The 15,281-nt window shown below is 41.4% G+C and overlaps 1 protein-coding gene across 1 annotated transcript; it reads right to left on the bottom strand.

Moving 5' to 3' along the window:
* Positions 1-254: 254 nt before the first annotated feature.
* LOC127431326 (odorant receptor 131-2-like) lies at positions 255-1,376 on the bottom strand. The gene is made up of 2 exons (XM_051681724.1): positions 1,350-1,376; positions 255-1,208 (listed from the first exon to the last, which is right to left on the bottom strand). Exon 2 carries the CDS (start codon positions 1,203-1,205, stop codon positions 255-257), a length of 951 nt encoding a protein of 316 aa, XP_051537684.1. The 5' UTR covers positions 1,206-1,208; positions 1,350-1,376.
* Positions 1,377-15,281: the final 13,905 nt, after the last annotated feature.

Genomic DNA, 15,281 nt, shown 5'->3' with positions numbered 1-15,281 from the left:
TAATAATAATAATAATAATACAATATGGGTATTAGTTTTCTTTTTTCTTTTTAAGATCAACATGTTAAAATGAAAAGAAAAAACTATTTATGGTTAAATTTTGTTTTAAAGGGAAACATGTTTTTTTTAATATGGCATTCATCATAATCAAAATGATTAACACACTTCTGATCCTGATTCTTTTTTATATGATAATTTTGTATGTTATTATTATTTGATATCATCTTAAATTCTTGATGAGCTCACCTCACTAGTTAATGCACATTAACAGACGGCCTTATTTTGCCTGAACGATAGATGAAGTAATATTTGAATAAGGGCCTCAAAGCATCATCTCTCAGACCGTAGATCAGAGGGCTCAGACAGCGTGGCAGAAGTAGAACAATGAGATAATTCAGAATTCTGAGGTTAGCTAATCTGAGATTCAGTGTTCTTTCTATTGTAGTATAGAGGAAAGAGGTGAGACACAGGCCCAGCTGAATCAAATGCAATAACACTGTTCTGTGTGCTTTCCTAGCAGAATCTTTCTCAGATGAAACAGACCGGGCTGTCACCATAATGCTAATGTAAGTGAAAATAATGATTATTGCTACAGACACAAATAAAAGAACATGAAACCCTTGAGTTTTATCTGTTTGCCATTTAGCTGGAAACGTTTTTTCTATTGTGCAATATGAAAACTCTGCTAAATAATTGGGGTTGATGATGAATGTAGAAATAATGTCTATAATGACACTTAGAGAGCTAAGGAACCAGATGATTCCTAAAGCAATGTAAGTCCTTTTTGGTGTGGCGATGTTGCAGTGCCTTAAAGGAAAGCAGATAGCCACATACCGCTCCAGGGACATCACTGCCAGTGTCAGAGGAGCATTCTGGAAAGTGCTATTGGAGACAAACTCTAAAAGAGTACAGACGGCTTTTGTTATTTTAAAGACAGACACCGTCAGGATATACAGGATGATTGTGACCAGCAACAGCACAGAGTCATTCATAAGCATGTGGCCAAAAAGTATATAGCGTGGCGTCTCATAGAATATGGACTTGCTTCCTAGAGCAAAGAGCATGACACAGTTTACATAGATGAAGAACAGGGGTATTCCTACAGCCACTACAGCTTTTGAAATGGTAGGAGCATCAAAGTCATACTTAAAGAATTGCTGATTAGTAAAAGACAGACTCTCATTTGTGCCATTGTCCTCCGCCATAAGCTGAAACACAAGAAACAGAGATAAGAACAGATTACAGTAAAGTCAAACATGGAGTTATGTTGACCATTTTGAGGGAACGCTACTTCCATTTGTCCATTTTGTGAGTGAAATTCTAAAAAGTATGAACAAGATGAAACATACCTCAGACAGAAATGTGACACCCTTCTGCAGTGAGTAACTCAGACATCAACCTGAACACCTTCCTTCTGGTCCAGCTGCATATTCTGCAGACAGGTAGTACACAGTATTCTGCTCCTTCTGCTCCTCCAAAGGCTACTTATATACCCTTTACAGTGGCAGCTAGAACCACATGGGTATGTTTGACTGGATGTATGAGAGTGTAGGTGAGAGAAAGCGAGAGAGAGAGAGAGTGAGAACGAGTGAGAAATGTATGTATGTGTGTGTGTGTGTGTGTGTATTTTATTTTATGATTTTAATGTATACAGCTTTCCCATTCTTACTGAAGTTTACACACTGCATTTTTAACCCTTAATAGTGCACTCAGTTTTTTATAATTTAAAAGGCTAGTACTTTTGAAAAATATGTTTAAAATCATGTACACACACAAGATATCTAGCCCTATCAGTAGCCTAATAAAAGCTGTTACATTTTGGGGGCCACCATGCTTTTCATGGCCAGCCGAAAACTACACGCTTTATCTTGGTAACAGCTTTTGCTTTTGCATTTCATCTTGCAGAAAAATAAAAGTTTCACAATCTAGCCTACTTCTACAGAGTTTGATAGCTTTATTAGTGGTCCATGCATTGAAGCCTATTGTATATATAATGATTTTTTTATTATACACATTTTTTTCTTCCCTAGAAGTATCTAGGCATCAGAAACCGTAAGGTCCAGATATCTCAAACCACATGGTCCGAAATTCCACCCACTTTTTAAGCAAACGAAATTATATGCGCCTGCCCCTAGTTGGCACTGTTATAAGAACATTTACAGTTTCGCTCTTGGCTCCGGAACCATCTCCAATTTACTTTTCGTCTATAAATGTCTCGCCATTTTTAGTTTTCTGGAAAACCTACTTTTTCTAACTTAACCTAGGCCATTTTTCCAATTCGCATGAAATTTGGCATGTTTCATCTAGAGACCTTCCTGACCTAAAAGGATTGTTTTAAAACAATTCATTTGGCAGATATGAGTCAATAAAATAGTTTTATTTTTTGGCTATATGACCTTTATCTCCTATGATCTATGGCTACGTTCCTCCACACGCCCTATGTCTCCGTGGTAACGCGCTCAACAAGCCACGTGATAAGTTGCACGAGTTGACGGTCTCAGACGCGGAGGCGACTAAGATTCGTCCTCCGCCACCCGGATTGAGGCGAGTCACTACGCCACCACGAGGACTTAGAGTGCACTGGGACTTGGGCATTCCAAATCAGGGAGAAAAAATAAACAAGTCCAATTGAGGCGTGAGTTCATCCATCGGATCATAATTAACTGACAGTGGCTTTGAATTTTTAACCGTGTGCAGAACGCAGCATTTGTGTCGCTCGGCATAAACACAGCATAAAGTGTATCATAACAAAAGTGTAGCAATTTCTTTCATAATAGCCACAAAGTGGCACTATCATAGACTAGAATTAAAGACTATAACTACATTACGCCATTTGGAATTTTCTGAAAAAGCTACTTTTGAACTCATTCTAGGCATTTAAAAAAAAATGTTTTTTATTTGTATGACATTTAGTATTAGTATTAGTATTATCTAGAGACCTTCATGACAAAAAGTTTTTTTCTGATTGTTAATTTGTCAATTCGTCTAGCAGATAAGCAGAAAGGGCATGGCCCCATAATGACTGATTGCCTGTATTCTTGAGTGCAATGTCCAAACTTCTCAAAATTTGGTACACATTGTCATCAGGACAGTCCAAGGAAGCATGCCAAAATTAATCCATTCATCCCCTTATGAACAGGGGACACTATAATTAAATAAAATCCAATTAGGGTTGGGTTTAAGTTTAGTGCTAGTACTACAAAACTTGGTACACATAGGCACCAGTATAATCTGACAACACACGGCAAATTTGATACATTTACAATGCTGAGGGCGCTGTATTAAGGCAATTCTCCAAACTGTTCCAAGAAATCTATTCAAATCTATCCAAAGGTATCCAAAGCATTCAAAGAATCTGTTCTTTCAAACTTAGCAATTTAGGCCAAATTTAGCCCATTTTTTTCAATCCTCCTTGGACCTTAATTGAGGTTTGCGGCTATATTTAGAAAAGTATCATTGTCAGAGGCATTGCCAATTCTGCTTATTATAACACTTTTGGGCTTGTTATTTTTTTTCAGAAAGTAAATATGGACAGTCGCGGGTTGCATTTTCAGTATTCAGTCGGCATTTTAGGGCATGCTGTGGCTTGGCTGTCTCAATATGACAGTAAGGCAGTGCTTTAAACTGTAATGATAATTATTAAAGTGCAAGGCTATAGATTAAGAATCTTTGTAGTCCTTCCAAATTTGAATACAGGCATGCATGCAGTGGTCAGTGAAGTGTCTTTTGCTGTCAGGCTATAGCAATTGAGCAATTATGCTATTAATTGGGAAAACAAGTAAACACAATAAAACCACACTGGCATACATTTTGACAATCTGGTTTTCTGGACAAGGGTAAATACAGTAATGGCAGGTTAGTCACATGTGTTTTTTTTAAATGTCATAAATATATAAATTTAGACAGTCAAAAATGGTTTGACATTTTGTTGTTTCATAAATTTGTTTCTTCATAATTGTTTTACTTTTTAAAATTTGCTGGACTGCATTGAATAGCATTTTTGTAGCCAAAACTTTAGTGTATATGGCTATAAAGTAATTGACTTTCAAAAATAGCTTTTCAACTTACTAACTACCCTGAGAAATAGTCAGTGGAGTAGGTAATAAGTTTGACAACTAGCCCTGGTGTCCCCATGAAATTACAAAATTGAAATGTATCTCACCAAGGGGGTGTAGAGTGGTAGAGCAGAACGTTTTCACTTGATGATTATGTGCTACACGGACAGGTTTATCCATTGCGCACCCTACATCAGCGTCTTTACTACTCTGTTGCTTTACCTTTTTGCTTGTAGACTCTGCCCTGTTCGGGGTTTCTTTGTTTTTACAACCGGTGATTCCCCGGAGGTTTTTGAATGATCCATGGTATATTTTTCTCGTTCGTTGTGACAACAAATTTTCAGCTTCACACTACTCCCACACCATACACGCACTAGAGTAGCCGGAGCTTATTTTCTCTGTGTACGGATATGATGTCAACACACGGGAGAATGACGTATGTATGCAATTTCCCGCGTAATCCGTCCCTCTAAAATATAAATAATTATTATATTTTTATCAAAGTGTATTTGGGTAAAGGAAAGACATGGTTTGGAAAATGGATTTTTGTTGCACTCTCTCATTAATAAAATGTTCTTATTTTTACTTAGTTATAGTGTAGCTTTAATAAGACTGGCAACAAAATTATGGGCAGGGGTGTAAAGTAACGAATTACAAATACTCATGTTACTGTAATTAGTTTTCCCAGAAATTTTACTTTTTTAAGTAGTTTATAAATTGTATACTTTTACTTGAGTACATTTGAAGTGCTGTAACTGTACTTTTCCTCTAATTTGAAGAAACATATCGAGGTAAATTTCACATGTCTGCTTACTAAATTCTATGCCTCTATACGTAGTCTGTCACTGAGATTATTGGGTTGTTGTGAGAGATTAATGCAATGGTATCAATAGGGCTAGGAGATAAAACTTGATCTTGATGTTTATCGGGGAAAAAAAAGATGTCCTCTATATCGATGATAAACATTTGAGTAATTTTCTATACTTAACTTATGATCTACATCTAGAACAGGGGTGTTCATTACATCGATCGCGATAGCAAGAACACCACTGGTTGGTTGATCTAGATAAAATATTAAAGATTGAATTTTTATTTCCTGCCGTCTATAGCTGTTCGCTGTTTGATTGACAGACGTGATTGACAGACAGCTTATGTTCGTGTGCTGCGCTTTACATGCGCATGTGTTCCGAGAGCGCTATTGCGGGTACACGCCTAAACGATCAAATACACTTTATAATTCCACCGATGTCCGTCTTGGTGAGGCATTAATGTAAACACAGTTGGTTGTGCCTGTAAAGTGAATGTAAACAGAGGAAAAAAAAATAAAAAAAATAAAAACGTATTTGTATCAAAATGTTGGACTTGAGGTGTAACCAATTAGACCACTGTGTAGTATGTCATAAAAAGGCTATTAATCAAACAACAATAACAAGAAAACTTGAAAACCACTCACTACTTTTGGCTGAATAACTTGAGTAGCTTTAAAAGTGTTAATTTAATATAATAAAACAGTGATATTTTAAATAATAATAATATATGTTTTAACAACATTATTAGTTTTTAATAATACCGACCCATGATGCAGAGAGTGTGTTAATTTGTATAATAAATTACAAGGAAATTAGAAATTATAAAATAATTTATAATTATGCTTAGCCTTTATCAATTTTTTTTCGAATGACTGAAAAGTATATAACTTTGTAGAGCAACACTTCAGGTGGAATAGTCCCATCAGTCACAAATACATTTCAGAAAATTGAGCATCATACATTATTGCGAACTATTTCTGGGCTTAAAAGATTGCACTCAAAAAGAAAAGAACTTAATCAATGTGAAACATTTGATCTCAAATGGAGTACAATGTGGCCCCCCATGTGCTACTTAAAGGGATAATTCACCCAAAAATAAAAATTCTCTCATCATTTACTCACCCTCATGCCATCCTAAATGTGTTTGACTTACTTTCTTCATCAGAACACAAATTAAGATTTTTAGAAGAAAATTTCAGCTCTGTAGATCCTCACAATGCAAGTGAATGGGTACCAAAATGTTGATGCTCTAAAAAGCACATAAAGGCAGCATAAAAGTAACCCATACTACTCCAGTGGTTAAATCCATGACTTCAGAAGTGATATGATAGATGTGGGTGAGAAACAGGTCAATAATGAAGTCCATTTTTGCTAGAAATTTTTCTCTCTGTCCAGTAGGTGGCGATATACATGAAGAATGTGAATCACAAAAAACACAAGAAGAAGAATGTGAAAGTTAAAGTAGATACTGACTGAGCACGGAGGAGAATTTATAGTGAAACATTTACTTAAATATTGATCTGTTTCTCACCCACACCTATCATATTGCTTCTGAAGACATGGATTTATCCACTGGAGTCACATGGATTAGGCTACTTTTATGCTGACTTATGTGATTTTTGGAGCTTTAAAATTTTGGTACCCATTCACTTGCATTGTATGGACCAAAAGAGATGAGATATTTTCTAAAAACTTAATTTGTGTTCAGCAGATGAAAGAAAGTCACACATCTGAGATGGCATATGGGTGAGTAAATGATGAGAGAATTTTCATTTTTGGGCGAATTATTCCTTAAAAGCCCGATGTGGCCCTTGTACAAAACAACTTTTCCCAACCCTGCTCTACCTCCTCTATTGTGTGTGACATAACACACCAAGTGACCCTGCTTTTTTAGTGTTTTTGTATTCCTTGTATTCTTTTGAACATGTTTTATACGCAACAATAACTCGCTTTGTCAGCATTAAGGGCATTTTAGACCCTTCACATACTGTAAATTGATTTTAATGTAATTGTTTCATACATTACTATTTAAAATGGTGATCAGTGTATCGAAAACTTTATCATATTTTTATTTCTGTAATCATGTTGCCCTTTTATTTTATTTTTTGGAATCAGATTCTTGTAGTGTTTATCATAGATAAGTGATGTATTTGAAAAGTTGGCAGTCAAAACTACCTATAAAATATCTATATTTTTTATTCTTTCTGGCAAACAGCCATAAAAGGGAATGTAAAGTACGGTATGTGCGCTACATTTTGAAATTGCAGCATACAGTGTTTATTATAATGGGGCACATTTTTCGCAACTCGGTATTCAATACCACTACTTTTAAATGAGCTACTCTTTTACTCTTACTTGAGTAGTTTTTAGGACTGGTACTTTTATTCTACTCACACTACATTTTTTGAGAAGTAACAGTACATTTACTTGAGTATGATTTTTCAGTACTCTTTCCACCCCTGATTATGGGTCTGTTTCAAAACTTAGTGACCAGCCTTGCTGCTGCATCCTAACTCAAACTGAACCTCATATGTGACTGATTTGGAATGTCCTACATAGGCAGCAATTCTCTGCACCAAACACATACCACTCCTCACATGCACCGCACATTTAAATAAAAGGTGATGCGAGGGGTACGACACAATACTCTAATGGTCACACATAGGCCTATACATTGCACACACATTTTGGGTATCTTGGATTTATATTTTCACCAATCTCATCACATTGCATACTGGGATCAGAAGCAATAAATGAAGACAGCCCATTCCTTAGACATTGGAAGCTAGTGTAAATGGGTTGTATGCCAAAATTATTGTTCTACCAGATAGACTCAGAATAAATTAGAGTAATCTTGGATACAGTGATAGAATAGTTTCCTTTGTCCTTAGCCCCGTCCTATGGTTCAGCGCTCAGATTTTTGCTCGAACTGTAAGATCCTTCTGGAAGACAACAATGGCAGGGGAGAGGAACTTACCCCTACAGCAGGACAGGACTTAAACTGGTGGTGAAGAAGTGGATGGGGGTGAAAACAACGTGCATAACAAGCAATGAAAGACAGTTGCAAAGATTATAAAGCAGATGCTGGATTATGATTGGATGAGATGCCTGAATTGAATGAATCATGTAATGCTACTTCCTGACAGAACTACAACTACAATTAAATTTCTACCAGACAGATTCAGAATAAATCAGAATAATCATGGATATAGGGATAGAATAATTTCCGTTGGCGTAAGCCCTGCACTACGGTTCAGTGCTCAGATTCTTGCTCGAACCGTCAGATCCTGCTGGAAGACAATGATGGCAGTGGAAAGGAACTTACCCCAAAAGGAAATAATGCATAATTAAAATGTTATCCCCCAAAAAGCCCCCCAAAAAACTCAGAACAACAACTCATGTCTTCAGAAAAAAGAAGAAATAATTGTATGAAACCACAGAATATGACTAAATACACATTGACCTATGAATGTGGACATACTTGTGTCATACACTACAGAAGCATGGACTAGCTCGAGGGTTGACAACCTGCCAGCTTGGGGTGGGGGGTGGGGGGGTGGGTTAATCAGTGGCAAGCCAGCAACGGCAAGAGAGATAGACTATTTTATTTATACAAATTCCACACCTGCATTTCAATTTACATCTTGATGTAATCCTTCCTCATGATCACACAGCGTGTTTTATGAGCTGAATGCGAGACTAAACAAAAAGTTACAGTGTGACAAGACCGCAGTATACCCAACAGACATGTGCAGCGCGTGCAAGCTATTCGTGCATCACGAGCCGGCAGCACTTCACGTTTGGTTAATTGCATGAGTAATCACGCCCACTTTGCTTCAGTAAGGCTGCACAGATGACAGCCTACATTCCGTGTTTCATTTGTTTCTTTTTGCTTTCAGAACAGCATGCAGGGGCAGATTTAGGCATGGGCGGCATCTTGCCGGGAGCGTAACGAGGCGCCACACACACAAGTGGGCGCCCTGAAGTCCACCAGCCATCTCATCTCCAACCACACACAACCCCCTGTGACAGCTGCCACATCAAAAATCTGGGGTTCAAAAATCTGAGTCTATTCAAAACATAAATTAAACCTAGAAATAAAGTTAGGATTTTGCAGGTGCAATTCACCAAAAAGGGCTCACTTTAATAGTGTTTAGTCTCCCATTCAGCTGATGAAAACACACTGCATGATCATGAGGAAACATTACATCAAAATGTAGATTGGAATGCAGGTGCGAAAAACTTCATATAAATAAAATAGACTGCTTCCATCTCGCTGTTGCTTGCATGCTAGTGATTACCCCTCTGCGTGATTTTGAAAAATGTATGACATAATAAGAAATATTTAAGATTCCACACAATTTCGTGATCAGTAATCAGAAATGCAAATGTGTGACATTAACTCTAACTCATTTTGTACAAAAGAACAGGTTTTCTTTCATTAAAGCACTTTCACAAGATGCTCTGTGAAAATTCACATGCAGGATCATGATTATATCATAATCATTGGGTTTTGCACAAATTTTTTACTCAAATTTGTCAAGGGGGGTGAGTGTGAGACAAAGGGACCCAAACGCAGAGGAGAACAGTCAATGAGTTTATTAACAACAGAAAGGTTTTCAGCAAAGGCAATGGCAGGCGAACCCAGCACCGGCTGCAGTGGCGAAATGAGTCTGGGAGCAGTCACGCAGTGGGAAGACTGTGTTCGTAGGATGAGTGTGTGCGTTGTGGAAGTCAGGAGCAATCCGAAGGATGTCCGTTAAAGCTGGTGTGATGTGAAGCAAAGCCCAGGCTGAGGTTTCCCCCGACATGCGGGCTGAGATGAGGAATCCTCCTCCAAGGATACTGGGTGGTGAAGACAGGCGAACGCAAACTGGAAGGTAACCACACTTCCCGATATGCAGGAAGAGATGGGCAACCAACAGAAACACGAGAGACCAACCAACTAGACAAGAGAGCACGGTTAACTCTTGACAGGTAAACAATAAAATGGCAAAGAAAGAGAGGAAACACAAGGAATAAGTAGGGAGTGCAATCAGAGTGAAGCAGGTGTAGCAAGTGAGTAAATCATTGGCATGATCAGGGCCTCATGGAAACACTGATCATGCATGCCAGATCCACCTGTTAGACACGAGAGAGGGAGAAAAACAAAACAACAGAATGAGCTGGCAATGATGCCGGAACTGTGACAAAACTGTTATGCTGATTATATAATTTGTAATTAAAAATACCAGATATTGGTACCCTCTGCCCCTCCACCTAGTTTTAATCAGTCTCCTGACCAAAATTGCCAGAGAGCCCTCAACCAAACAACCAGATGCGGGGGGTGGGGGTGGAGTGACGGGGTGCAAATTATAACAAAAGATGGGTTTCATTTTTGAGACGTGGAAGACAGGATGAATACGACAGAGGTGAGGTGGTAATTTGAGGCAGACCAACACCGGACTAATGACCTTGGCGATGGGAAATGGTCTTATAAATTTGAGACCCAGCTTACGTGAGTGAAGATGGAGTGGAATGTCCTTGGGGAACAACCAAACCTTCTGCCCGCACATGTAAGTTGGGGGCTTAGACTGGTGTTGGTCCGCTGACTTCTTAACACATGCGCCAGTCTGTAAGAGGGCTTCTCTGGTGGCTTTCCAGGTCTGTTTTTTTTGCATCAGCACCTCTGCAAAAAGGCATGAATGGATGGGACCTGAGCATCAGGCTCTTGGCCAAGGCTACACTGGAAGGGTGATAACCCCGTAGACGACAAAGGAAAGGAGTTGTGGGTGTACTTGACCCAAACTAAACTATTGCACCAAGAAGATGGGTTACGGGAGGTCATACATCGCAGGGTTTTTTCAAGTTGTTGATTAGTTCGCTCCGCTTGCCCATTTGTCTGGGGGTGAAACCCAGAGGACAAACTCACTGTAGCTCCCAGCTAACAGAACTCTTCCCAAAAATGTGACACAAATTGGGGGCCTCTGTCAGAAACCATGTCGACCGGGAGGTCATGAATGCAGAAGACATGATTAATGACCGATACCGCTGTCTTCCTCGCTGAGGGGAATTTGGGGAGAGGAATGAAATGAGCCGCCTTTGAGAACCAGTTCTCTACAGTCAAAACAACTGTGTTGCCATGGGAGGGGGAGACCAGTTACAAAGTCCATGGCTATGTGCGACCAGGGTCTTGAAGGAACAAACAGCGGTTGGAGGATCCCGGCCGGGGGATTACAGGAGGTCTTATTCGTTGCGTAAACTGTACAAGCGGCAACGAACTGGCGAACATCCCGTGCAAATGATGACCACCAGAAACGCTGTCTATTGAGCGTCTGGGTGCGAGTAGCCCCTGGGTGGCAAGCGATGTTGGACGAGTGACCCCACTGTAGGACATGCATTCGAACTGATCGCGGAACAAGTAACTTGCCTGCTGGCATGTGGCAGGATGCGATGTTTCGTAGAGCAGTGCGAACTTTAGCCTCCACCTCCCAGGATACCATGCCCACAACTCGAGAGGCGGGGAGGATGGTATCCACAGGGGCAGTGGAGGTCTCGATTTCTAAACATTGAGATAAGGAGTTGGGCTTGATGTTTTCGGAGCCCGGGCGATATGAAAGGGTGAAATTAAAATGTGTGAAAAACAATGCCTAGCGAGCCTGTCTAGAGTTAATTCAAATCAAATCAAATCACTTTTATTGTCACACAACCATATACACAAGTGCAATAGTGTGTGAAATTCTTGGGTGCAGTTCCGAGCAACATATAATAAGATTAATAAAGTGCAGTGCTGATGTATATTGATCGTGAGAGTTCAAGAGTTCAAAAGTCTGATTGCTTGGGGGAAGAAGCTGTCATGAAGTCAGCTGGTGCGGGTCCTGATGCTGCGATACTGCCTGCCTGATGGTAGCAGTGAGAGCAGCCCATGGCTCGGGTGGCTGGAGTCTCTGATGATCCTCCGAGCTTTTTTCACACACCGCCTGGTGTATATGTCCTGGAGGGAGGGAAGCTCACCTCCGATGATGTGTCTGGCAGTTCGCACCACACTTTGCAGGGCTTTGCGGTTGTGGGCGGTGCTATTGCCGTACCAGACGGAGATGCAGCCAGTCAGGATGCTCTCTACAGTGCAGGTGTAGAACCGTGTGAGGATGTGGCAGTTCATTCCAAACTTCATCAGCCGTCTCAGGAAGAAGAGGTGCTGATGAGCCTTCTTCAAAATGGCCTCAGTGTGGATGGACCACATGAGTTCCTCAGTGATGTGGACACCCAGGAACTTGAAGCTGCTGACTCTCTCCACTGGTGCTCCATTGATGGTGATGGGGCTGTGTTCTCTTTCTCTTCTCCCGAAGTCCACCACAAGCTCCTTGGTCTTATTGATGTTGAGGGAGAGGTTGTGCTCCTGACACCAGCGTATCAGAGTGTGCAGCTCCTCTCTGTAGGCTGTTTCTTCATTGTCAGTGATCAGACCTACCACCATCATATCATCAGCAAACTTAATGATGGCATTGGAGCTATATGTTGCCGCACAGTCATGTGTGTACAGGGAATACAGGAGTGGGCTAAGAACACAGCACTGCATGGCTCCAGTGTTGAGGGTCAGTGATGAGGAGATGTTACTGCCCATTCTAATCACTTGGCGTCTGCTTGACAGGAAGTCCATGATCCAGCTGCACAGTGAGCTGTTTAAGCCCAGAGCCCGGAGTTTCTCATCAAGCTTGGAGGGCACTATGGTGTTGAATGCTGAGCTGTAGTCTACAAACAGTATTCTCACATAAATTTTCCTTTTTTCCATGTGGGAGAGAGCAGTGTGTATTGTAGATGCAATGGCATCATCAGTGGAGAAGGTTGTTGTGGTAAGCAAACTGCAATGGGTCAAATGATGGAGGCAGCACAGAGCAGATGTAATCTCTGATTAGTCTCTCAAAGCATTAGCTGATGATGGGGGTCAGAGCAACGGGATGCCAGTCATTTAAGCAAGTGATTTTGGATTGCTTTGGTACATGCACAATGGTGGACATTTTAAAGCATGTGGCGACTACAGACTAGGAGAGGGAAAGGTTGAAAATGTCCGTAAAAACACCAGCCAGTTGGTTCGTGCATGCTCTGATGACGCAGCCCGGAATTCCGTCTGGACCCACGGCTTTACGGATATTCACCCGTCGGAAGGATCGGGTTACATCCGCTACAGAGATGGAGAGTGAACTAACCTCTGTAGGTTCGGCCACGAGAGCTCTCTCTGCGAGGGCTGTGTTATTTCCCTCGAACTGTGCATAAAAAGTATTTAGCACATCTGGGAGAGAGGCAGCGGTGTTCATGGCAGAGTTTTTATTCCCTTTAAAGTCTTTGATGATATTAATTCCCTGCCACATGCTTCTAGAGTTGGTGGTGTTAAACTGTCCTTCAATCTTGTTCCTGTACTGGCGTTTTGCTGCTCTGATAGTTTTTCAGAGGGCATAACTGGCTTGTTTATGCTCCTCCGCGTTCCCGGAATTAAAAGTGGAGGTCTGCGCATTAAGTGCCGTGCGAACATCGCTATTAATCCAAGGTTTCTGGTTCGGGTAGATCTGTATTGTTTTAGACGGAACAACATCCTCTACGCACTTTCTGATGAAACACGTTACTCTATCAGCGTAAACCTCGATGAGGCAGACCGGAACATCTCCCAGTCCGCGTAATCAAAACAGTCTTGTAGCATAGAGTCTGATTGCCCAACACTGGATCGTTCTGAGGGTGGGTGCTTCCTGTTTCAGTTTCTGCCTGTAAGCGGGCAGAAGCAGAATGGAAGTGTGGTCCAGATTGATTTAAAATTGACTTTGTTAAAGTCCCCAGTCACTATGAACATGGCCTCAGGGTGCGCGGTTTCCTGCTTGCTTATAATCCCATACAGTTCCTTGAGTGCCCAGTGTGTGTCGGCTTGTGGGGGGATGTACACAACTGTGATAATGACCGCTGTGAATTCCCTCGGTAGCCAGAATGGTCGACACAGAAGCTTGAGAAATTCCAGATCAGGAGTGCAGAAAGACTTGATAGAATGTATGTTCCTCTGATCACACCAGGATTTGTTGATCATAAAACATACACCACCACCTCTGCTGAGACCTGAGAGGTCTTTCGCTCTGTCCGCTCGGTGCACGGAGAACCCCGTGGGTTCGATGGCTGAGTCTGGAATCTCCGCAGACATCCAAGTTTCTGTAAGGCAGCAGTCCCTCGTCTCTCGTTGGAAAGAGATCCGCGCTCTCAGCTTGCAGAGCTTGTTGTCCAGAGACTGAACATTTGCCAGTAGAATACTGGGTAGCGGGGGTCGATTTGCGCGACGTCTTACTTTGAAGAGAACGGCAGCTCTTTTTCCCCTTTTCCTTCTGCGTTTTTGTGGCTGGGCTGCCCAGACAAAGGGCTCCGCTGGCGTGCTTGTAAACAGCGGGTAGGCATTGAGGAATTTGAAGTCCGGTTTACGGTGTGTAATTGCAGAACCAATGTCCAAAAGTGTTTGTCTGTCATAGACAATAAGGCAGACAACATCCAAGACAAAAAAACATAAGAATTGTAAACAAAACAAACAAAAAAACTACAATGTTGTTTCGGAGCTCGCAACACAGCAGCCATACTTGGCACCATCTTGAGTCCAAAAAAAAGGCATTTGGTGCTACGCATGTACTCTAGGTTCTTGTGATCAGTCCAAACCATGAAAGGTATCCCCGAACCCTCTAACCAATGATGCCACTCACCCAAGGCCAACTGGACAGCCAGCAATTCTCCATTACCGACGTCATAATTCTGTTCTGCTGGTGTTAAGCGGTGCGAAAAGAATGCACACTGATGCATCTTTCCATCCGAGGGAGAGTACTGTGAGAGAACTGCTCCAACACCGACCTCGAATGCATCCACCTCCACCACGAACTGACTAGCAAGGTCGGGTTAATTAAAATGGGTGAGGTAGAAAACTAGTCTTTAAGTTTGGAAAACGCGGCTTCAGCCCGCGGAGACCAACAAAAGTCAGTGCGCATGGAGGTGAGATCTGTCAAGGGCGCGGCGAGTTGACTATAATTCCTAATGAACCTCCAATAAAAATTGCCGAACCCCATAAACCTCTGCAATGCCTTGTGAGAATCTGGGGTTGACCGCTCGGAGACAGCTTTTACTTTGGCAGGGTCCATACGCACTCCCTCGGACCAAATGTTGAACTCCAAGAATGGAACCGACTGTGCATGAAAAGCGCACTTCTCCACCTTGACAAACAGCCGATTCTCTAACAGTCACTGAAGCACCCGCCTGACATGTTGCACATGGTCCTGGATATTCTGGGAGAAGATCAGAATATCATCAAGATAAACAAAAACAAAGTGAACGACCATATCTCTAGGCACGTCATTCATGAGCACCTGGAAGACAGCGGGGGCATTGACCAATCCAAAAGGCATGACCAAATAAGTGCCCCCTA

Source organism: Myxocyprinus asiaticus, chromosome 40 (assembly GCF_019703515.2).
Source record: "Myxocyprinus asiaticus isolate MX2 ecotype Aquarium Trade chromosome 40, UBuf_Myxa_2, whole genome shotgun sequence".
In the NCBI taxonomy this organism is placed as follows: Eukaryota; Metazoa; Chordata; class Actinopteri; order Cypriniformes; family Catostomidae; genus Myxocyprinus; species Myxocyprinus asiaticus.
This window is presented reverse-complemented; position numbering and strand designations above follow the sequence as displayed.